Source organism: Muscardinus avellanarius (genome assembly GCF_963383645.1).
Source record: "Muscardinus avellanarius genome assembly, chromosome: 8".
In the NCBI taxonomy this organism is placed as follows: domain Eukaryota; kingdom Metazoa; phylum Chordata; class Mammalia; order Rodentia; family Gliridae; genus Muscardinus; species Muscardinus avellanarius.
In genome coordinates this window covers 34,807,336-34,832,491 of record NC_137794.1, presented here as the reverse complement: position 1 = coordinate 34,832,491, position 25,156 = coordinate 34,807,336, and the positions used below count along the sequence as shown (strand labels likewise).

At 39.5% G+C, this 25,156-nt stretch overlaps 1 protein-coding gene across 1 annotated transcript; it reads left to right on the top strand.

Annotated features, from left to right (window-relative positions):
- Positions 1-7,826: 7,826 nt before the first annotated feature.
- Positions 7,827-8,339, top strand: LOC308265957 (glycine cleavage system H protein, mitochondrial; the record flags this gene model as incomplete). The annotated part of the gene is made up of 1 exon (XM_080700015.1): positions 7,827-8,339. One exon carries the CDS (start codon positions 7,827-7,829, stop codon positions 8,337-8,339), a length of 513 nt encoding a protein of 170 aa, XP_080556141.1.
- Positions 8,340-25,156: the final 16,817 nt, after the last annotated feature.

Genomic DNA, 25,156 nt, shown 5'->3' with positions numbered 1-25,156 from the left:
CCTTATGAAATTATGTTCAGGAGACCACCCCCCATTTTGCCTAACCTAAAAGCCAAATTGGTTGCTAAATTTGATAATCAACAACTGTTTGATTCTCTCAAAATGATAGCTCATACCAGAAAAAATTTGTGGCCATGTCTTAAAGCTATATATGAAGCAGCTCTTCCTCCTACCCCTCACAGCTATCAGCCAGGAAACTGGGTCTTTGTACCCAGACATTGCTGAGAAATTCTCCAGTCGCACTGGAAAGGACCCTACATTTTGATCCTGACCACACCCACCAAGTCAAAGTCGACAGGATTGCTGCCTGGGTTCATCATACCCACATTTGATCTGCTGAGGTAGACAACCTACAATGATGGCAGCTCACCAAAGACCCAACCAATCCCCTAAAAATTTGTTTTAAAAAAGAACAAAAAGGTCGGTCGTGGTGGTGCATGCTTGTAATCCCCACGCTTGGGAGGCAGAGACAGGAGGATCGTGCAGGTTCGAAGCCAGCCGCATGCGCTGGCTTAGGAGACCCTGTTTCCAAATAAAAATGTAAAAATAGGTCTGGGAGTGTAGCCCGGAGGTAGAAGGGCTTCCAGGAACCCCAGTACCACCAAAAAAAAAAAAAAAAAAAGGACAAAAAGGACCCACTAGTAACTTTCCTCTTATTCTTTCCCTTAGCTATACCAAGTGCAGCCTTCCTGTCTCCCCACAGGGCCCTGAATCTTACCTGGACGATCAGTGAGACAGCCACTGGTAGGACCTTGTTTGCGACATCCAAGACAGCACCTCAAGGAACTTGGTATCCGGAGCTCCAGTTTAATCTATGCATTTGGGTAGGTAAATTTCTGGGACTGAGAGACATTCATAAGTGGGCTTCATCCCAAGACGATGACTGCACATTGTACTTTTGACTCTCTTCAATTTTATGTTTGCCCAGGGTCCAATGGAAGTCCTAAGCAAAAGGGGGGGGGGCACTACTTTTGTGCTAGCTGGGATTGTGTATCTACTGGGCACATCTCATGGATAGCTCTTGTTAAAGATGACCTTATACAAATGTCTAAAAGGGGCAGATTTGCAGTTGTCAGGTTTACTGACAAAGGTAAAGGGACTACTAACTGGCCTAAGTGGGAATGCAGCCTCACATGGGACCACACTTATATAGCTAGAGGTTAGACCCTGGTATCCTGTTTACCATGCATCTATGAACGGAACCCCAACCCCACCATGAGGCACCCCCAAAGGTCACACCTATCTACCCAGGCAGCTCTGTCGGTGACATCCTTGCCACCCAGATCACCAGTCACCACAACCAAATAACTGTGACTATTCCAATGCAATTATTAGGCCTACCCCTGCTTTAGGGCCATCTACCTCCTTGAAGCTTCTTTTTTACTTCTTAACCAGTCTGACCCAGCCCTAACCAAAGATTGTGGGTTTGGGTTAGCTACCCAACCCCCTTACTATAATGGATTGGCAATTTTACCTATACTGAGGACACAGGCCAGTGCCAGTGGTTGTCTAAAGTTGAAACAGGAAGAGTAACTCTCTGGAGCATGTCAGGACAAGGTCTGTGTCTCTGACCTCCAGGCAAGCCAATAACAAAAACATATCAAAACCTGAGTAGCCAGGCAGCAGTAGTCCCGCTGGCCTCGGGATATTTAGTGCCACCAAGAAACACATAGTGGGTATGTATGTCTGGTACCCTGTATACACACCATGGTACTGAACCGGACCCAAGATTTCTATATACTAACTCAGCTGGTTACCCCACATACTCTATTGTTTAGAAAAGGAAATAAGGGATTAGTGACCTACTCCCCAAAATGCCCTAAGAGAGAACTTATAACAACCGCTATTGTCCTCTCCACCCTTCTGGGAATTGGGGCAGTGGGTGCTGGGACTTCTGCACTGGTACTTCAGTCCAAAAATTATTACTCCCTTTAGGCTGCAATAGATGCAGATCTTAAGGAGATAGAGGCCTCCCTCAAACACATAGAAGAGTTCCTTTCATCTCTAGCAGAAATCACCCTTCAAAACAGGAGGGGGATCGACCTCCTATTTCTCCAGCAAGGAGGCCTTTGTGCAGCCTTAGGAGAAAAATGTCAACCATTCCAGGGTCATTAAAGATTCCCTTGCTGTCCTCAGAAAAAAGATTACAAAAAAGAAAAAAACGACAGGATCCAAAATCAAAACTGGTATGAGTATTTGTTTTCATGGTCTCCTTGGCTAACTACTTTACTTACTGTGATGGCAGGACCTTTATTTCTCCTGATACTAATTTTAACCTTGGGTTCTTGCATTATTAATAGATTAATGGCTTTCATTACAGAACGAATAAATGCTGTACAGCTATTGGTTCTTTGGTCACAATACAAACCCTTAGATAGGCTTGATGTCCAAGATCTATAGTTGGGCCTTGTTATAAGAGAAGGGAGAAATGAAGAACCCTGACAGTTCTGATTCCATTTTGTTATAAGGTCCCTGGCTACAATAGATAAAATGCTTAAGCTGATGTGGTCATTATGGGCCGATCTCCTTGCACCAAATCAGCCCTGCTTAAAAGTCAGTCGCCCAAGCCGGGCGTGGTGGCGCATGCTTGTAATCTCCGCGCTTGGGAGGTGGAGACAGGAAAATCGGGCAGGTTCAAAGCCAGCCGCACTGGTTTAAGAGACCCTGTTTACAAATAAAAGTATTAAAAAATAGGTCTGGGAGTGTAGCCCAGAATTAGAAGGGTACTGGAACTCCAGTACCACCAAAAAAAAAAAAGTCGCCCAATGTCGGGCATGGTGGCGCATGCTTGTAATCCCTGCGCTTGGGAGGCAGACACAGGAGAATTGTGCAGGTTCGAAGCCAGTCTCACTGGCTTAAGAGACCCTGTTTCCAAATAAAAATATAAAATAGGTCTGAGAGTGTAGCCCAGAGTTGGAAAGGTTCCATCCCCAGTACCACCAAAATAATAATAATAATAATAATAATAATAATAATAATAGTCGTCGTCCAATCATGGAATTGCTAAATTGGAATTCCCCTACCCCTACCCTAACTGCAGTAAAAAGCTTTGTCTAACTGATGCTGGGGGCTCTTTGTACGGATCCGCTGCATTGGTGAGGTCTGAGAGCCCAAGCTTAAGCCCAAATAAAGGTTCTTTCCTCTTGCATATGGTGACGGTCTCCCTGGTGGTCTTTGGGGACTTCTTGAACTAGGCATTACAATGTATCTTCTACTTTCCTAAGTAAACTTCTGTCTATGTCTCTGAAAAAAAATAAAAAATAAAATGTAATCACAGTATTTGGGAGACAAATGAGATCCTCAGGTTTGCAGCCAGTCTCAGATTTAGAAAGGCTCACAGCAATTTAGTGATACCCTGTTTTCAAATAAAATATGAAATAGGACTGAGATATAGCTTGGACGTAGAACACCCCTGAGGTCAATCTCCAATGCCATAAAAAGCATATAAACAAATGTTTATTTAAAATGATAAAAGTGGACCCAAAACATATATATATATATGTTTTGTATATATGTATATATATATATATATGTATATATGTATATATACATATACATATATATACATATATATATACATACATATACATATACATATATATACATATATATACATATATATATACATATATATATACATATATATATACATATATATGTATATAGTGTAATAGAACAGAAAATACAGAAACAAATCCACATGCTTAGAGCCAATCAGTTTTTGACAAAGGTGGCAAAGACACACATTGAACAGAAGACTATCTTTTCAAAAAATGGTGTTGGGAAAACTGGTTATCCATTTGTATAAAAGTGGAATTGAACACTAGCCTCTCACCCTGAAGAAGAGTCAACTCAAGACCTGAAAAGTAGAGACTTTGAAATTGCTAGAGGAGGGTTAAACACTTCAACATACAGGCACAGCTAGAAACTTCACCAATAAGACCCCCAAAGCTCAGGAAATTAAAACAAAAATTAATAAATGGAAGATGGGTGTGGTGGCGCATGCTGGTAATCCCAACATTCAGAAGACTGAGACAGGAGGATCACAGTTCACAAACAGCCTCAGCTACTTAGTGAGGCCCTTTGCAACTCAGTGAGACCCTGTTTCAAAATAAAGAATAAAAATAGGGCTGGGGTTGTAGCTCAGTGGTAGAATGTCTCTGGGTTCCATCCCCGTATCACAAAAAGAAAAAAAATTAAGAAATGGGATTGTATTAAATCAAAAAGTTTATGTGCAGCAAAAGAAACCATCATAAATCTACAGAGATAGCCTACAGAATGAAAAAATATTTTTTTTATTTTTATTTTTTCTGAAACGGCCTCACAAAGTGGCAGAGGGCCTCACAAGTTGCTAAGGCTGGCCAGAAACTTGCTATCCTTCTGTCACTGCCTCCCAAGTAATGGAATTACAAATGTGCACCACCACATCTAACTGGGAGATCTTTGCCAGCTACTTCTCTAATAGGGGACTAATACTTAGAATATACAAAGTACTTGAAAGGCTTAACACTAAAACAACAAACCAATCAAGAAATAGTCAATTGAACTATCAATAGACACTTCACAAAAAAAGAAATTAAAATGGCCAATATATACATGAAAAAATACTCATAATAATTAACATTCAGAGAGACGCAAATCAAAACTACACTGAAATTCCATCCGATCCCAATTAGAATGACAATCATCAAGAAGTCAAACAACAATAAATGTTAGTGAGGACTTGGGGAAATAGAAACTCATATACACTATGCTGGGGTTGCAAATTATAGCAGCTGCTAAGGAAATCAATGTGGAGATTCTTCAGAAAAGTAGGAATGTATCTTCCACATGATCCATTTATATCACTGCTGGGTATTTTTCAAAAAAAAACTGAACATTATATTGATACCTACATATTCATGATTATAGCAGCACAATTCACAAGAGCCAGATTGTGAGACCAAAGCAGGTATCTATCAACAGATGAATGGATTACAAAATTATGGGCTACACAATGGAATTCTACTCATTAATAAAGAAGAACAAAATTATGTTATTTGCAGGAAAATGATGGACCTGGAGAATATCATGTTAAGTGACATTAGGCAATACAGAGAGTGAAGAGTCATGTTTTCTCTCATATGTGGAAGCTAGGGAGTAATCGGGATAGCAGAGGGACTTCAAAGGAGGACAAACCCTAGTAGAGTGATGGAGGGGAGCTAGAGGGAGAATGTGGGAGTGAAGGAAAGAAAATTAATGAAGAAAATGCTTCCATTGGTGTAGTTTACATAAGCAACTTTATCAGTGCCCATCTCAACATCATGTATGAAGAGGAGGGAGTAGAAAGGGAACTAGGGAGAAGCTCACCAAGTGCTATTTGTATGTATGTCACTATCACTCTGAACTACGTTATGAGACTAAAATACACCAATGAAAGTATAAAAATAAATAATAAGACGATAGAGATCATAACATCAAATACAAAAATATTGACACATCACACATAATTTTAAAATCTAGAATAATATATTTATTGCCTAATGCTATGAATTTTCTGAATTTTTGCTTTCTACTCTTTGGTCACTTTTTATGACAATTGTGTAACATTTTCTAGAGAGACTAAAAGTATAGTTCAGTCTTTTTGCAGCAAAAGTTGATTTTATTATCAAGTTCACAGAGTTTTCTTTTGAGATTTACAACAATGGCCACCAAAAGACACATTCTTATTCACTTTGGTCATGACTCTGGTTAAAGTTTTCCTTGAAGCTATTTCTACCCCCAAAAGGCCTAATAATAGTTCAGCTACATGTAGAAGTGACTGACAACTATATGCATCTTACTAAACCTAGACTGATGACTCATCTCATCTTCCCCTATCCAGATCTCAAAAATATCCACAATAACTCTAAGCTCACCTGCCAATAGGAACTAGGAGAGAGAGGAAGGCATGGTGGGTAAAGATGTGTGTGTGTGTGTGTGTGTGTGTGTGTGTGTGTGTGTGTGTGTTGTTGTTGTTGTTGTTGGTGGTGGTGGTGGTGGTGGTGGTACTGGGAACTGAAACCTGGGGCATTCTAACTCCAACTATACCCTCAGCCCTTTCTACTTTTTTTTCTCCCAAGTATTGGGATTATAGGTGTGTGCCACCAAGCCTGGAAAGACCACATGAAAGTGACTAAATCAGTGGGGAAAAATAAAGCAAGTTATTTAAAATATATTCAATCTTGTGTGAAGCTGTCAAGAACTAATGAGGAAGGACTTCCTGAAAAAATGCAGTTCAATAACTAGGCTTCTCTGCAGACTTCAACTAAATTTCCTACCTGAATGCTATTTGAGTAGGTATTTGAACTTCCTCCCAGGTAGTAGGATTTTACTACAAACTCTAAACCTGCATCAGGAGGACATGGGGTGAGAGATGTCCATTTATATAAACAAGAATTTGCCACCAATTTCCCATAGAACACTACTTCTAAGGTAGGCAAATGCAAAATGCTATTGGCATGTGAAATTAAGCCAATATATATGAATAGGCTTACCCAAATGAAAACTCCAAGCTACACCCCAGTCCTATTTCTTATTCTTTATTTTGAAACAGGATCTCACTGAGTTGCAAAGGGCCTCACTAAGTAAAAGCTGAGGCTGTCCACAAACCACGATCTTCCTGTCTCAGCCTCCTGAATACTGGGATTAAAAACATGCACCACCATGCTGGGCCATTTGTATACCTTATTTTGTGAAATGTCTATTCAATTCAGTTGCCCATTTCTTGATTGGGTTATTTGTTTTTCTAGTGTAAAGTTTTTTTTAAGTTCTTTGTATATTCTAGGTATTAGACCTTTGTCAGAGGGATAGCTGGTAAAGATGTCCCATTCTGTAGGCTTTCTCTTTAGACTCTTGATGATTTCTTTTGATGAGCAGAAACTCTTTAGTTTGTTGCCATCCTACTTATTAATTCTTATTTTAATTTCCTGAGCTTTGGGGGTCTTGTTGGGGAACTTTTCCTGTGCCTATATGTTGGAGGGTTGAATCTATGCTTCATAGACTTTGGTCTAACTTCCACATCAATTGATTCCTATGCAGGGTGAGAGGTAAGGATTTAGTTCTATTTTTCTACAAATAGCCAGTTTTCCCAGCAGCATTTGTTAAAAAGACTGTCTTTACTTCAGCATATGTATTTCACCCCTTTGTTAAAGAATAATTGATGAAAATGTTGGTGAGGCTATAAGTATATAGGAACTCTTCTGCACTGTTGGTGGGATTGCAAACTAGTTCAGCCACTATGGAGATCAGTGTGGAGATTACTTAGAAAACTGGGAATGGATCCACCATATGATCTGACCACACTACTATTGGGTATCTTTTCAAAGGGGTTGAAACTACACTAATATATAGCATACCTAAGTTTATAGCAGCACAATTCACAATAGCCAAATTATGGAACCAACCTAGGTGTCCATCAACAGATGAATAGATTACAAAACTATGGGAAATACACACAATGGAACTCTGAATACTGAGACAGGAAGATTGCAGGTCTGGGGAAGCTTTGACAACATAGTATAGCAAGACTCTCAACAACATAGTGAGACCCTATTACAAAATTTTAAATATAAAATATCTCCGTGGGTGTAACTCAGAGGTAGAATGCTCCTGAGTTCAATTGTGTGTGTGTGTGTGTGTGTGTGTGTGTGTGTGTGTGTGTGTGTGTGTGTGCATGCGTGCGTGCATGCGTGTGTGTGTAAAGATTGGGCTACAGAGCCTCCTTAAAAATATATTATAGTTTGGACTCGCTCCGGCCGGGCAGCCCGGTGGCGGAGCGCTGCGCCGCGAGCCCCGAGCCCGGGAACATGGCGCTGCGAGTGGCGCGGAGCGTGCGGGCGGCGGCCTGCGGCCTGCGCGCGGCCCCGGCGCCCTGCCCGGCGCGGCCCTGGCGGCCGTGGGCGGGCGCCGTCCGGACGCTGCGCACCGGGCCCGCTCTGCTCTCGGTGCGTAAATTCACAGACAAGCATGAATGGATAACAACAGAAAATGGAATTGGAACAGTGGGAATCAGCAATTTTGCACAGGAAGCTTTGGGAGATGTTGTTTACTGTAGTCTGCCTGAAGTTGGGACAAAATTGAAAAAGCAGGATGAGTTTGGTGCTCTGGAAAGCGTGAAAGCTGCCAGTGAACTCTATTCTCCTCTCTCGGGAGAAGTGACTGAAGTTAATGAGGCACTTGCAGAGAATCCAGGGCTGGTCAACAAATCTTGTTATGAAGATGGCTGGCTGATTAAGATGACGCTGAGTGACCCCTCAGAGCTGGATGGTCTCATGAGTGAAGAGGCCTACGAGAAGTACATAAGGTCTATTGAGGAGTGAGAGCAGCGCCCAGTAAACAGTGTGAGTGGCTGGCTCCGGCACCGTTGTCTACATTGCGCTGGAGGGAAGACTTGAGTGGCAACCTTTAGCAATTTTGATGGAAAGGAAACTAGTCTCAACACTGCTACTAGAAGAAATACCCTTCACCTTCCTGTGATCCCAGATAAATACACTATAAGTTTTTTATAATACCTTAGAATTTTTAAGAGTAGACTCTAGGCTCTGATATTCAGAATTTATAAAATGATCTGTGGCAAAAACTGGTTACAAAAATAATGTAATTCAAGGATAACATTATTACCATAAATCTTGTATAATATTGTAACTCACTTACACCTCTCTTCTCTGGATTTCTGTCAAAATACTGGTCTTTCCACTGGAAATGCCTGGGAGTGGAGGACAAGTGTGTGTTAGTTGTACAGTGTCAGATGAAGAACAATACTCTCTTAATTTTTATAATATATTGCATTGGCTGGTGCTATTTTTTTTTTTTACAGTGAAGCAGCAGCTTTGCAACAAAATAAGAAACAAATAAAAATTCAGCTTCATTAAAAAAAAAATATATATATATATTATAGTTTGAAATTCACAGTCACATGGATTTATGGCTAACAACTGAGATTTCATAGATATAACTGGTTCTTTAAGTATTTTCTCAACAAATAAGAAGCAAAAAAAAAATTAAAAACAGCAATAAAGAGTATCCCATTAAAGAAGAGCCCAGGCCCAGAAGGCTTCTCAGCTGGATTATACAAGACCTTCATAGAAGAACTAATTCCAATGCTCATCAAATTATTCTGTGAAATAGAAAGAAAACTACCAAATTCATTCTATGAAACCAACATAGGATGTTAATCCCCAAACCAAATAAAGAAAATTACAGACCAGTATCACTGATGACTATAAATGCAAAATTTCTCAACAAAATATTAGCAATTGCATTCATAACTACATCAGTAGTTCATCATAACCAAGTAGGCTTCATCCCAAGAATGCAAGGTTGGTTCAACATTCACAAATCAAAAATGTAATTCACCACATTAATAGAGCTAAGGACAAGAATCACATGATTATCTCAATAGATGCAGAGAAAGCATTTGACAAAATCCAACAACCTTTCATGATTAAAAAAAACTGAAGAAATTAAAAATAGAAAAAAACCCGAGACTTCCGGTAAGATGGCGACCAAGGAAAGCGGCACTTACAAGTCCCGCTAACAATTGAACTCTATTACCACAAAACCAGCGCCTTTCAGAGCCAGAAAACACCACCAGCAAAGAAATAAAAACGGTAAATACAAGGGACAGAGAAAAAGGGCTGGAAAAACAAGACACCAGAAAAAAACCAGCCCGAAGGGCCGCGCCCGCCGCAGTGCGGAGCGGCCAGAGGAGCCGGAGCGGCCAGAGGAGCCGGAGTGGCCAGAGCCTCAGTGAAGAGAAGTCAGAGCCGCGGCGCGAAGTGGGGTGGCCGGAGCAGCCGAGCGGAGCGGCCAGACCAGCCAGAGAGGAGCAGCCAGAGCAGCCGGAGAGGAGCGGCCAGAACAGCCGGAGCAGCCAGAGCCGCTTCGCGGAACCGCCGGAGCAGCCGGAGTGGCCAGACCCGCGGTGCGGAGCAGCCGGATCCGCGGTGCAGAGCAGCCAGAGAGGCCAGAGCGGCCAGACCTGTGGTGCGGAGCAGCCTGAGCCACAGCGCAGAGCGGCCGGAGCGGCGCGGCTTACATCTCCCCTAGCAGCACCAGGCTCCAGAGAGGAGGGAGACTCAAAACAGAGCTCAAATCCAGAGAGGAGGTACTCTGGCCTCGCGGCCTAGGATGCAGAAGCAGCGTCTTACTGCTGGCGGCAGCGGAGAATTCACCAGACGGCCCTAGACCAACCCACACAACCAGCCACCAAACGCCTGAGAGGAGGGGTGGACAGCGAGCCAAGGTAAGCCGCTGCTGAACAGCCGGGCAGCAGTCAGCAGTTTCTCCGGTGCAAGGAACGTCTAAAGCTCCCAAGGGCCGGGCACAGCACACCTGGCAGGAACTCAGCGGAGGTCAAAACCAGAGAAGAAATAGGCCACATCACGGCCGAGGGCATGGCAGTGGTGCCATATTGCCAGTGGCAGCAGCAGCGAATCCACCGAGTTCACTACAGCTCCATCAGCGCACTCAACAAACATGAGTCAAATTGCGGCCCCAAGGGGAGAAATCCCAGTACTGCACTCCCAGGGACTTGCGCAGATAGTCTCCCTGGGTCGGAGATTTTAGCAGTGCAACCCAGTGGGGGAGTGGCAGTGGCTGAGATATCATACCATAGTCACAACTCCCCAATAGAGAACACGCAACTTGGCACCCCCAACGGTCTAAGCAGCCTCAATTGACTCCCTGGGTCTGAGACTTTGTGATACAACTCAGTAAAGGAGTAGTGGTGACTGAGATACCACAGACTCGAGATCCAGAACATCTTAAGTGAACTCGTAGTGACTCAGGGAAGAACCCAGAGAAGGCACAAACTTCCAAAATCATGGGAAAGAGAAATAACAATGGAGCAGTGAATGCCCACAACCCCACAACATCAGAATCTGATAATACAGAAATCCAAAGATCTCTAGAAGATCAAATTAGGAAAATAACTCTAGAAATAATAGAGGACTTTCGAAAAGAATTTAGAGAGAGTCAAAACGAGATAAAGGATGCAATTAATGAAGTGAAGGCTTCAATTCAAAGTATAAACAACAGATTAGACCACATGGAGAATAGAATCTAGCTTCTTGAAGATGACCATTCCAAAAATGAACGCATAGTTTCTAATTTAGAAAAAACCCAACAGCAGGAATCTGACATTGAAGAAATATGGGCCCATTTCAAGAGAGCTAACCTAAGAATAATTGGAATAGAGGAGGGAAAAGAAGGTGAAACCAAAGGGATCAACAATCTCTTCAAGGAAGTAATAGCAGAAAATTTTCCAAACATAGAGCAAGAGGTTGATACACAGGTCCAGGAAACTTATAGAACTCCCTTTAGACAGGATCAAAGAAGAGGATCCCCACGCCACATAATTGTCAAAATGACTAATGTGGAAGCCAAGGAGAGAATCTTAAAGGCAACAAAAACAAAAGGCCACGTGACATACAGAGGCAAACCAATTAGAATCACTCCAGACTTCCCAAACCAAGTTATGAAAGCCAGAAGGGCATGGTGTAACATATTCCAAACTCTGAAAGAAAACAACTTCCAGCCAAAAATTTCCTACCCAGCAAAAATATCCATCAAATTAGATGGGGAAATAAGAAGCTTCCATGACAAACAGAAACTGAAGGAATTTATGTCTTCAAAACCAGCGCTAGAGAAAGTACTCAAGGAGATTAACTGCAAAGAGGAAATGGGTAATACACGCCAGAACCAAAGAAACAAGAATTCCCATCCAGCAGACAACTAAGCAAAGAAGAATAAACAGTATCTCAAACAGAAATAAGATCTTAACATGTTGGGAATTAAAAATTATCTCTCTATAATCACACTGAATGTAAACGGCCTCAACTCCCCAATAAAAAGACATAAAGTGGCAAAATGGATTAAAAGCCAGAATCCATCCATCTGCTGCTTACAAGAAACACACCTTACAAGTAAAGATAGGAACAAACTCAAGGTAAAGGGCTGGAGCAAGGTTATCCATGCTAATGGTACTCGAAGACAAGCAGGAGTAGCAACTATGATATCAGACAAGTTAGACTTCAAACCCAAACTTATTAGAAGAGACAAAGAAGGTCACATTTTACTGGTAAAAGGAATAGTCCAGCAAGAGGAAATAACAATAATCAACATCTATGCCCCAAACATAGGGGCAGCTACTTTCATAAATCAAACTCTTTGTGACATGAAATCACACATAAATCCCAACACAATAATACTGGGAGACTTCAACACACCTCTCACAATACTAGACCGATCTTCCAGACAAAGGGTCAGTAAAGATGTCTCAGAACTAAAGAACACCATTAACCAAATGGACCTGTTGGACACATATAGAATATTTCACCCAACTACAGCAGAGTTCACATTTTTCTCAGCTGCTCACGGAACCTTCTCCAAAATAGATCACATCCTGGGACACAAAATGAGCACTAGCAAATTTAAAAAATGTTACATACTTCCCTGTGTCATTTCAGACCATAATGGAATGAAACTAGAAATCAACTATAAGAAGACCCAAAGAAACAACATAAACATGTGGAGGCTGAACACCACACTTCTGAATGAAGAATGGGTCATAGAAGATGTAAGAGGTGAAATCAAGAAATTTCTAGAAGTGAATGAAAATAAAGATACAACATATCAAAACCTCTGGGACACTTTGAAGGCAGTATTAAGAGGAAATTTATAGCACTGAGTGCTCACATAAGAAAAACAGAAAATCTTCAAATAAATAGCCTTACGACACACCTCAAAGCCCTTGAAAAGCAGGAACAATTGAACCCCAAAGCCAGCAGAAGATGGGAAATTATTAAAATTAGAGCAGAAATTAATGAAATAGAGAATAAAAAAAACAATACAGAAAATCAACAAAACCAAAAGCTGGTTTCTTGAAAAGATTAACAAGATTGATAAACCACTGGCCAACCTAACTAAAAAAAAGAGAGAATCAACCCAAATTATGAGGATAAGGGATGAAAAAGGAGACATTACTACTGACAGTGTAGAAATCCAGAGGATTATCAGAAACTACTTTGAAAAACTATACTCCAACAAAATGGAAAATCTGGAGGAAATCGACAACTTCCTAGATAAATACAACCTTCCTAAACTGAGTCAAGAAGATATAGAACACTTAAACCAACCAATAACAATCAAAGAGATTGAAACAGCAATAAAGAGCTTACCATCAAAGAAAAGCCCAGGACCAGATGGTTTTTCAAGTGAATTCTATAAAACCTTTACAGAAGAGCTAATCCCAATACTACTCAAACTATTTCGGGAAATAGAAAAAAACGGGACTCTCCCAAATACATTCTATGAAGCCAACATCACACTAATACCCAAACCAAATAAGGACAGTTTAAGGAAGGAAAACTACAGGCCTATATCTCTGATGAACTTGGATGCAAAACTATTAAACAAAATACTAGCAACACGTATTCAAAATACATCAAGAAAATCATTCATCACGACCAGGTAGGGTTCATACCAGGGATGCAAGGCTGGTTCAATATACGAAAATCAATCCATGTAATTCATCATATAAACAGAATCAAAGACAAAAACGACATGATCATCTCAATAGATGCTGAAAAAGCATTTGATAAAATTCAACATCCATTTATGATAAAAAAACACTGCAGAGAATTGGAATAGAAGGAACATATCTCAACATTATTAAGGCAATCTACAACAAGCCCACTGCCAGCATCATATTAAATGGGGGAAAACTTCAAGAATTCCCCCTAAAAACTGGAAAGAGACAAGGATGTCCACTATCACCACTTCTCTTCAATATAGTACTAGAGACTCTAGCCAGAGCAATAAGGCAAGAAAAGGAAATCAAAGGAGTACAAATAGGAAAAGAAGAACTTAAGCTTTCACTATTTGCTGATGACATGATACTATATTTAGAAAACCCAACAAACTCAACCAAAAGGTTTATAGAACTGATCAACAAATTCAGCAAAGTATCTGGATACAAAATCAATCTTAAAAAATCAGAAGCTTTCCTGTACACCAACCATAAATCCACTGAAAAAGAAATTCAGAAAACACTTCCACTCAGGATCTCCCACAAAAAAATAAAATACCTAGGAATAAATTTGACCAAGGAGGTAAAAGATCTCTACAAAGAAAATTATAAAACACTGAAAAAAGAAATCGAAGAAGATCTTAGAAGATGGAAAGATCTTCCATGTTCATGGATTGGCAGAATAAATATCATTAAAATGGCCATCCTCCCAAAAGTGATCTACAGATTTAATGCAATGCCCATTAAACTACCAAGATCATTCCTCACAGACATAGAAAAATCAGTCCTTAAATTTATCTGGAATAACAAAAAGCCCAGAATAGCCAAGGTAGTTCTCAGTAACAAAAACCACGCAGGAGGAATCACAATACCTGACTTTAAACTATACTACAAAGCCATTGTAATAAAAACAGCATGGTACTGGCAAAAGAACAGATATATAGACCAATGGAGCAGAATAGAAGACACAGAAACAAGCCCACACACTTTCAGCCAATTGATTTTTGACAAAGGGGCCAAAAACATACACTGGAAAAAAGATAGCCTCTTCAACAAATGGTGTTGGCAAAACTGGTTAACCATATGTAGAAAATTGGATGTTAATCCCACTTTTTCACCCTGTACAAAAGTCAACTCACGATGGATCAAAGACTTGGACATTAAACCAGAGACTTTGAAGCTCCTTGAAGAGGGCATAGGTCCAACACTACAACACATAGGCACAGACAAACATTTCCTCAATAAGACCCCAAAGGCACAACAAATTAAAAGGAGAATCAATACATGGGATTGCATGAAACTGAAGAGCTTCTGTTCAGCAAAGGAAACTGTCAAGAACCTCAATCGAGAGCCAACAGAATGGGAGAAGATTTTTGCCACCTACCCCTCTGATAGAGGACTAATATCTAGAATATACAGAGAACTCAAGAAACTCAACACTAAGAAAACAAAGCATCCAATAACAAAATGGGCAAATGAACTAAATAGACACTTCACAAAAGAAGAAATTCAAATGGCCAATAAATGCATGAAAAAATGCTCAACATCACTGGCAATCAGAGAGATGCAAATCAAAACTACCCTGAGATTTCACCTAACTCCAACTAGAATGGCAATCATTCAAAACACAAACAACAACAGATGCTGGCGAGGATGTGGAGAAGTGGGAACTCTAAGACATTGTTGGTGGGATTGCAAATTAGTGCAACCACTTTGGAAAACAGTATGGAGAATCCTCAGAAGAATGGGAACACACCTACCATTTGATCCAGCAATACCACTGTTGGGTATCTACCCAAAAGAAAAGAAACCAAACTACCAAAATAATGCATGTGTATCTATGTTCATAGCTGCACAATTCACCATAGCCAAACTATGGAACCAGCCAAGATGTCCATCAACAGATGAATGGATTACAAAACTGTGGGATATGTACACAATGGAATTTTACTCAGCCATCAAAAAAAACTCAATTACGTCATTTCCAGGGAAATGGATGGAACTGGAGGACATTATGCTAAGTGAGATTAGTCAGGCACAGAAAATAAGAAATCAGATGCTTTCCCTAATATGTGAGAGTTAGGGAGAAAAGAGGAGCAAACAAGATAACCTAAAGGAAGAGAAAGGAGGGGGAAGAGAAAAATCTCTAAAGCACACAATGTACTTAAACATATCGAAGTCAATCACTAAGCCAAGCAAGGAAGGGAGGGACGGGGAGGGAATGGGGTGGTATTTGGGTAGGGGTTAAATCAGCGATGAGTACATGTTTGTACCCACAAGTTTTTTACCCCAATAAGTTGTATGAATATAATGCACCAATAAAAAATAATAATAATAATAAAAAATTAAAAAAACAAAAAAAACAAAAAAAACAAAAAAAACCCTACCTCAACATTATAAAGCCTATAAACAACAAACCTAAAGCCAGCATCCTTATGAATGGGAAAAATTGACAGAATTTCTTTTAAGAACAGGAATAAGACAAGGATGCCCACTGTCACCACTGCTTTGCAACACAGTACTCAAACTCTAGCCTCAGGAATAAGACAGGGGAAAGATATAAAAAGTATACAAATAAGGAAAGAAGCACTGAAACTACATCTTTTTTGTGTGAATGACATGATCCTTTACATAGAAGATCCAGTAAACTCATCAAGAAGACTTCTAAAGGTGATAAATAGATAAATACTTGACTTCAAACTGTACTATAAAGTGATAGTAATAAAAATAACATGGGATTGGCTAAAAAAAAAAGAAACGTATACCAATGGAACAGAATAGAAGACTCAGAAACAAAGCCCCCTGTCTATAACCTTTGATCTTTAAAAAAAAAGTGCCAAAGACATACACTGGAGAAAGGACAGCCTTTTCCATAAATGCTGTTGGGAGAACTGGCTATCTATATGTAGAAAAATTAAACTAAACTCTAACCTCTCACCCTGCACAAATATCAACTCAAGATGTTTAGAAGACCAGAAACTTTGAAACTGCTAGAAGAGAGTATAAAACCAATACTCCAACATATAGGTGCAGATAGAAAGTTCCTCAAAAAGACCCCCAAAGCTCAGAATATTAAAACAAATGGAATAGGATTAAATTAAAAAGCTTCTGTGCAGAAAAGGAAACCATCAAGATTCTACAGAGAAAGCCTACAGAATGGGAGACAATCTTCACCACCTACCCATCTGACAAAGGCCTAATATCTAGAATATATAAAGAGCTTAAAAAGTTTAACACTAAAAAAAACTACATAACCCAATTTAACTGAACTGCATAGACATTTTTCAAAAGAAAAAATACAAATGGCCAAAAATATATAAGAAAATGTTCATCATCTTTAACAATCAGGGAAATGCAAAGTAAAACTATACTTAGATTCCATCACTCCAGCTAGGATGCAAATAAGAACACAAATAATAATAAGTGCTGGCAAAGATGTAGGGAAACAGAAACACTATTACACTGTTGGTGAGATCACAAACTAGTACTGCCACTTTGGAAATCAGTGTGGAGGTTTCTCAGAAGATTGGAAATGGAACTATCATATGACCCAACAATAGTGCTCCTGGGCACTATTTCATAAAGAAAATGAAATCAGAATATTATAGTCATATGTGCATATCCATGTGCATATCAGCACAATTCACAATAGCCAAATTATGGAACCAGATTAACTGTCCATCAATAGATGAATGGATCACAAAACTTTGGTATATACACACAATGGAACTTTACTCAGCCATAAAGAACAAAATTATGTCATTTGCAGAAAAAAAAATTGAGAATATTATACTAAGTGGGTACGCCCACTCCCAAAGAATGAGTAGAGATGTATGTTCTCTCTTTTATGTGGAAGCTAGAGAGATATTTAAAATAATGACAACATCATATAGATAAGCAGAGACTCCAGGGAAATGATTAAGGGAGATTAAGAAAGGAGATAACAAAGTCACAAAGAATGCAATAGTAGAAATAATGCTACAAATGTATACAATGCCAACCCAGAATAGCAAAAGTAGTTCTCAGCAACAAAAACCATGCAGGAGGAATCACAATACCTGACTTTAGACTATACTACAAAGCCACTGTAATAAAAACAGCATGGTACTGGCACAAAAACAGATACATAGACCAATGAAGCAGATTAGAAGATTCAGAAACGAAACCACACACATACAGCCAACTGATATTTGACAAAGGGGCCAAAACATACAATGGAAGAAAGACAGTCTGTTCAACAAATGGTGTTGGCAAAACTGGTTATCTATATGCAGAAAAATCTAATTAAATCGCACCTTCTCACCCTGCACAAGAGTCAATTAAATATGTATCAAAGACTTGGATATTAGACCTTGAGGGTCATCGAAGAGGGCATAGGTCCAACACTGCAACACATTGGCACAGATAATAATTTTCTCAACAAGACCCCAAAGGCACAAGAAAGTAAAAGGTAAATCAATACGTGGGATTGCATGAAACTGAAGCACTTCTGTTCAGCAAAGGAAACTGCCAAGATCCTCAAACGAGAGCCAACAGAATGGGAAAAGATCTTTGCCACCTATTCCTCAGACAGAGGACTAATATCTAGAATATACAGAGAGCTCAAGAAAATCAACACCAAAAAAAAAAATACTCCAATTAAAAAATGGGAAAGTGAACTTAATAGACACTTCACAAAAGAAGAAATTCAAATGGCCAATAAATGTATGAAAAAATGTTCAACATCATTAACAATCAGAGAGATGCAAATCAAAGCTACTCTGAGATTCCACCTAACTCCAACTAGAATGTCAATTATTCAAAACACAAACAACAACAAATGCTGGCAAGGATGTGTAGAAGTGGGAACTCTAAAACATTGTTGGTAGGATTGCAAACTAGTACAACCAATCTGGAAAATAGTATGGAAGATCCTCAGAAGAATGGAAACAAATCTACCATTTGACCCAGCAATACCACTTCTCGATATCTATCCAAAAGAAAGCAAACCAAACTATCAAACTAATCCATGCATATCTATGCTCATAGCTGCACAATTCACCATAGCCAAAGTATGGAACCAACCAAGATGTCCATCAACAGATGAATGGATTACAAAGCTGTGGGATATGTGCACAATGGAGTTTTACTCAGCCATAAAATACAATTACAGCATTTTCAGAGAAATGGATGGAACTGGAGGACATTATGCTAAGCAAGATTAGTCAGTCTCAAAAAGTAAGAAATCGGATGGATGCTTTCACTAATATGTGAAAGCTAAAGTGAATGAGGGGAGGAGAGATGGGAAAAAAGCTCTCTGAGGCACATGATGTATTTAGACAAACGTATTGACATCAATCACTAAGCCAAACAGGGGAGCGAGGGTTAGGGAGGGAAGGGGGTGGGGATTGAATGGGGCTGACTGGGTGATGTATGCATGCATGTCTACACAAGTCTTTTTTTTTTTTTTTTGGTGGTACTGGGGTTCCTGGAAGCCCTTCTACCTCCGGGCTACACTCCCAGACCTATTTTTACATTTTTATTTGGAAACAGGGTCTCCTAAGCCAGCGCGCGCTGCTTGCTTCGAACCTGCGCGATCCTCCTGTCTCTGCCTCCCAAGCGCGGGGATTACAAGCGTGCGCCACCACGCCCGGCTACACAAGTCTTTTTTAATTACCCCACTACCATGTATGAATATAATGCACCAAATAAAAATAATAATTGCCAATTCCAATCTCAAAGACCTGTGGAGTGAGGGTGAGAAAGAGGTCAGTGGGAGGGCAACAAGAGTTGTGTGCACGTATTTTTCTAACACTCTGTACCCCAATATGAGGTAAAATTACAATACACCCAATAAAGCCAGGCGTGGTGGTGCACGCTTATAATCCCCACACTTGGGAGGCAGAGACAGGAGGATTGCACTGGTTTGAAGCCAGCCCCGCTGGCTTAAGAGACCCTGTTTCCAAATAAAAAAAATAAAAATAGGTCTGGGTGTGTAGCCCTATGGTAGAAGGGTTTCCAAGAACCCCAGTACCACCAAAAAAATAATAAATAATACACCCAATAAAAGATAAATATTTTCTCAGATGAGTATTATACTGTGGAATAAGTCATCTCATTTGGAAAACTAGTAGCAGACAAACTGAATGCCAAGTAGGTTTTTTTCTTCAGAAAATTAAAAACGAGGAAATGGAATTATTTTAATTTTAAAGTCTTATTTATTCACATTTTAACTAAAAGTATGGAATATATTTTTCTCAACTCTTCTTTTCCTCATACAAATGTCTGATTGGGTATTTGTCCCTAAGTTTCAAGAGACACATTTTCAATTGATTTATAGCTACTAAAATCTAGTGTATTATTAAAGAAAATGCTTGTATGAGAGGTGACGGAGACGGGGCTGGGAGAGACAAGCAAGGCCACCAGAGCTGTCGCTCTGCAGTTCAAGCCTAAGGAAAGGCTGAACAGAAGCCTCTGAGACTGGTCCGTAATATAAGAAAGGCTTGGCAAGGCCATCCAAAGACCTCAAGCAGAAGTCAGCTGTCAGAGGTATCCTTCATCTCCCAGGACTGGAACTATTTCAATATTCCTACCACTCTCAGTCAGATTGCAAGGGGCCAGGTGGAGGGGCAGCCTGGACGCCTCTTCTAGTAAAAACAATTCCCTCAGCCCTTTTTCTTATTTCCATCACCTGCCAAGGCAATTTGGGCATTTCTTCTTTATTAAAAGGTGGCTTTCACTTTTTCCCATGTATCTAAAAGTCAAGCAATAGCAATTTTGACCCATCCCCTCAGTTCTTTGCCAGGTATAAAGACCTATGTCCAAGAAAGAATTCTCAAGTCAAGAAGTCTGAACAAGACTATTAAAACTCCTGATAAGATTTTTTTTCCTGGAATCAAGTATAACCAGACTATTTCAGCCACAATATTATGCTTAGAGAGGACAGAAGCGGGTAAATAGGGGACATATAGAAACAAAAGGTTCAATGGGCAAAAGTCACATTCCTAATTTCTCAATATCATAAAAAACACTGGGCATGGTGGCACATGCTTGGAATCCCAGCCTTTGAGAAGCTGAGACAGGAGGATTCATGGACAGCCTCAGCTACTACTTAGTGAGGCCTTTTGCAACTCAGTGAGACCCTGTATCAAAACAAAGAATAAAAAAATAGGGCTGGTGGGTATAGTTCAGAGGTAGAATGCCCCTGGGTTCCATCCCCAGTACCACAAAAAGAATCATAAAAAACATACCAAGAAATCCCAAGCATGGCTGTTTAACAAAACTACCTGGGAAGACTTATTTTTATATATTTTTATTCATGTGTTAAGCTAGCTAATCTCCTTAGCACAATGTTCTCCAGGTCCATCCATTTTCCTGCAAATGACGTAATTTTATTCTTGATTGCCAAGTCAAATTCCATTGTGTGACTATCCCATAATTTTGTAACCCATTCATCTGTTGATGGGCAGTCAGGTTGGTTCCATAATTTGGCTATTCTGAATTGTGCTTCTATAAACATAGATATGCATATATTACTGTAATTCTCTGATTTTAGTCCCTTTGGGACTAAACTAGTTGGTACACCTAAAACTAGTGTACCAGGAGTGATACAGGTGGATCATATGGTGGATACATATGTATGAGAGGTGATGGAGAGGTAAGGAATCTCTACACTGATCTCCATAGAAGCTACACTAATTTGCAATCCTATCAACAGTGTATAAGAGTTCCTATTTCCCCATATCAACCCCAGCATTTATTGTTGTTTAACTTCTTGATGGTTGCCATTCTAATTGAGGTTAGATGAAATTTCAGTGTAATTTTTATTTGCATCTCTCTGCTAAATGCTGAACATTTTTATGTATGTATTGGACGTTTGTATTTCTTCTTTTTAGTCTCAATTTCATTTATTTCTGTTCTGATTATCATTATTTCTTTCTTTATTTCAATTTTGGGTTAGGTTTGTTCTGTTTTTTCAGTTCCTTAAGGTATAGAACTAAGTTGAGATCTTCCTATTTTTCTATGTAGGCATTAATTACTATAAATATCTATTGCCATATTCCATAAGTTTTGTGGGGGTTTTTTGTTTGTTTTGGTTTTGGGTTTTTTTGGTGGTACTGGGGTTCCTGGAAACCCTTCTACCTCCGGGTTGCACTCCCAGACCTATTTATATATTTTTATTTGGAAACAGGTTCTCTTAAGCCAGCGCGGCTGGCTTCGAACCTCGATCCTCCTGTCTCCACCTCCCAAGCACAGGGATTACAAGCGTGAGCCACCACGCCCGGCAATAAGTTTTGATATGCTGTTTTTTTTTATAGTTGTTTCATTTTTCAATTTTTTCTTAATTTCTTCCTTTATTCATTGTTTGTGCAGGAATATGCTGCTTAATATCCACATATTTGGATAGTTTCCAAAGTTTTTCTTGCTATTGATTTCTAGTTTTATTGTGCTCAGAAAAGATAATTGATATGATTTAAATTTTTTAAAACTTGTTGACTTGCTTTGTGGCTATCATATGATTTTTTTGGAGAATGTTCTATGTGCTGTTGAGAAAAATGCATATTCTGCAGCTGTTAGATGAAATATTCTGAAGAAATCTGTTAGGTCATTTAGCCTAGGCTGTAATTCAGCTCTATACTTTCTTTGTTGATTTTCCGTTTGGGTGATATAATATATATTAAAATTTGTCTTACATATTTAGGTACTACCATATTAGATATATATATATATATATATATATATATATATATATATATAATTGTTATTCTTATTGAATTAATTCCTTTGCCATTATGTAATGACTTTTCTTGTCTCTTTTATTGGTTTGATTTGAAGTGTACTTTATCAAAGTATGACTATTCCTGCTTGTGGATTCCATTTGCATGTAATATTCCATCATTTTGCTTTCAGTCTATGCATGCTTTAGAGGCAAAATGAGTTCCTTATAAGCAACACATAATAGAGTCTTGATTTTTTTTTTTGGTGGTACTGGGGTTCCTGGAAACCCTTCTACCTTCTGGTTACACTCCCAGACCTATTTTATATTTTTTTTTAATTTGGAAACTGGGTCTCTTAAGCCAGCGCAGCTGACTTAGAACCTGCATGATCCTCCTGTCTCCGCCTCCCAAACGCGGGGATTACAAACGTGCGCCACCACGCCCGGCCTGAGTCTTGACTTATTTTTTTTCATTCAGTTACTCTGAACCTTTTATTTGGAGAATTTAATCTATTTATACTTAGGGTAATTATCAATAGGTAATGCCATATTACTATCATTTTGTAACTTCTTTGTTGCTGTTGTTCTTGTTTTGTTTTGTTTTGTTTTTTGCAGGTCTAGGATGGAACCCAGGGACATTCTACATCCGAGCTACATCCCCTGCCCTATTTTTCATTCTTTATTTTGAAACAGGGTCTCACTAAGTTGCAAAGGGCCTCACTAAGTAGCTGAGGCTGTCCACAAACTGTGATCCTCCGGTTTCAGCCTCCCAAATGCTGGGATTACAAGCGTGCACCACCATGCCTGGCTTGTAACTTGTTTTTTAATTTTTTGTAGTTCCTTATTTCTTTCTCTCTCTCCTACAATCTTCCTTTGTACCTAAGTGAATTACTCCAGTACTGTTTTGATTTCTTGTTTATAATATTTAGGTTGTCCACTACAGGGTTTTGCACTGTGGTTATCATGAGACTTACAAAATAGTCTTTTGATTATAAGAAGCTTTTGATTATAAGAAGCTTTTGGTTATAAGAAGCTATCATTTTTAAATGACAGAAACTTAATATTAATCTTCATAATAGGAAAGAAAAACAAGAGAAAAATACTATAAAACTCTGCACTTGCAATCCATTTGTCTTTGTATTTGAATTTTTATGTCCCTTTTATATTTGCCTATCAACATATTAATATAGTTATTAACATTTTAATTATTTATTTTTTTAGTCTTTATACTTAAGAATATTTATATACCATGCTTATAATATTAGCATGGCATTTTCAATATGGTCCACATAAAAAATAAAAATAGAACATTATGAATTTGTCTGTTTAATTAAACTTAACAGTTTGTTTTTTTCCAGGTGTGGGGATGGAACCCAGGGCCATTTGACCTCCAAGCTACATCCCCTTCCCTATTTTTTATTCTTTATTTGAAACAGAATCTCACTAAGTTGCAGAGGGCCTCACGAAGTTGCTGAGGCTGTCCACAAACCACAATCCTCTAGTCTCAGCCTCCTGAATGCTGGGATTACAAGCGTGCACCACCACGCCCAGCTTAGCATCTCTTTCAATTAAAAGAATTTTCTTTAACATTTGTTACAGAAAAAAGTCTGGTGGTGATTAATTCTCTCAGATTTTGTTTATCTGGTAATTTTTTTTGGCTCCTGTAGTTCAAACAAATAGCTTTTCTGGGCACAGTATTTTTATTTAACAGGTTTTTTTTTCTTTCAGTACTATACATATCTCATCCCACTCTGTCCTAGCTTGTAAGGTTTCTGCTGAGAATTTTGTCAGGCAAATTGTTGATTTGTTTAAATCTGAGGAAGCAGCCAATTGTTGGGTGCCTCTAGTCTTCCATTGTCTTTCCTAAAGTAGATATGTTTGTGCCTTTCCTCCCAAAACTCTAAGCAAGCTGCTTATTTTCTCTGAGCCTATAGTAATTACTGCTATTTCAGCACTAGATGGTCCCCTAAGTCAAGGTTTGCTTTGAGTATGCAGTTGCTGCAGTAGCATTAGAAGGTGTCCCAGGCCCAGGTTCCCCCAAATCTGAAGTTGGTATGATCTGGAAGAGTGTCTGAAAAGGATGGGCCACCCACAAGCCTCTTCCTGGGCTAGGTCAGCCCCAGAAGCCTTGTCCACACCCACTGGCCTGGGGTCAGACACATGCAGGATTCTGCCTTGCACGGGGATCACTGTGAAGGGACAAGCCCTACTTCTTATGCAATAAATTTGTGCCTACCTTCCTCTTCTTCCCCTCAGTGGACAATGATCCTTTCCTTGTTGTACTTCTTGGGGTCGTGGAGAGGTAGAGAATCACGTGTCAGTAATGCTATAATGCTGGGCTATACCCAGAATCTACAACCTACCAAAATCAGCACCGTACAGAAGCAGGACCAAGGCTCATGATACTGTCACCTTTGGTTGTGCTTTACACATGTCTTGAGACTACTGTAGCCAGCAACAGGTGATGTTGGCAGGTATACACTCTCTGATTTAAGCCATAAATCTCTACCTGGTTACAGGTAAGTCCAAAGGCTCCATCCTCTGTCACTGACTTAGAAGCAAACATTGTTAGGATTTCTTCAGTGTTAGGTTTAATTTGGCCAGCAATGAATTCCACAGTCTTATACTTACTCACCTATTATACTCTCCAGGATTGAGTTTTTCTCCAGTTGCACTGCCCAAGGTTTGAGGAGGGGTAATGGAGACAGTTCCTTAGCCAACAGGCTAACACAGGTCTGGAGACTGTCCACAGGCCTTCTCTTGTTACATAATATATTTAATCCTGGTGGGCTTGGCATTGGGTTTCAAGACCAAGGATGAAACCCAATACCCAATATCTCTCCCTTTCCCAAGCAGGATGTATTTCTCTCTATGCTACACTGCTTAGAGTTGGGAGAGGAGTGAAGTGGGCA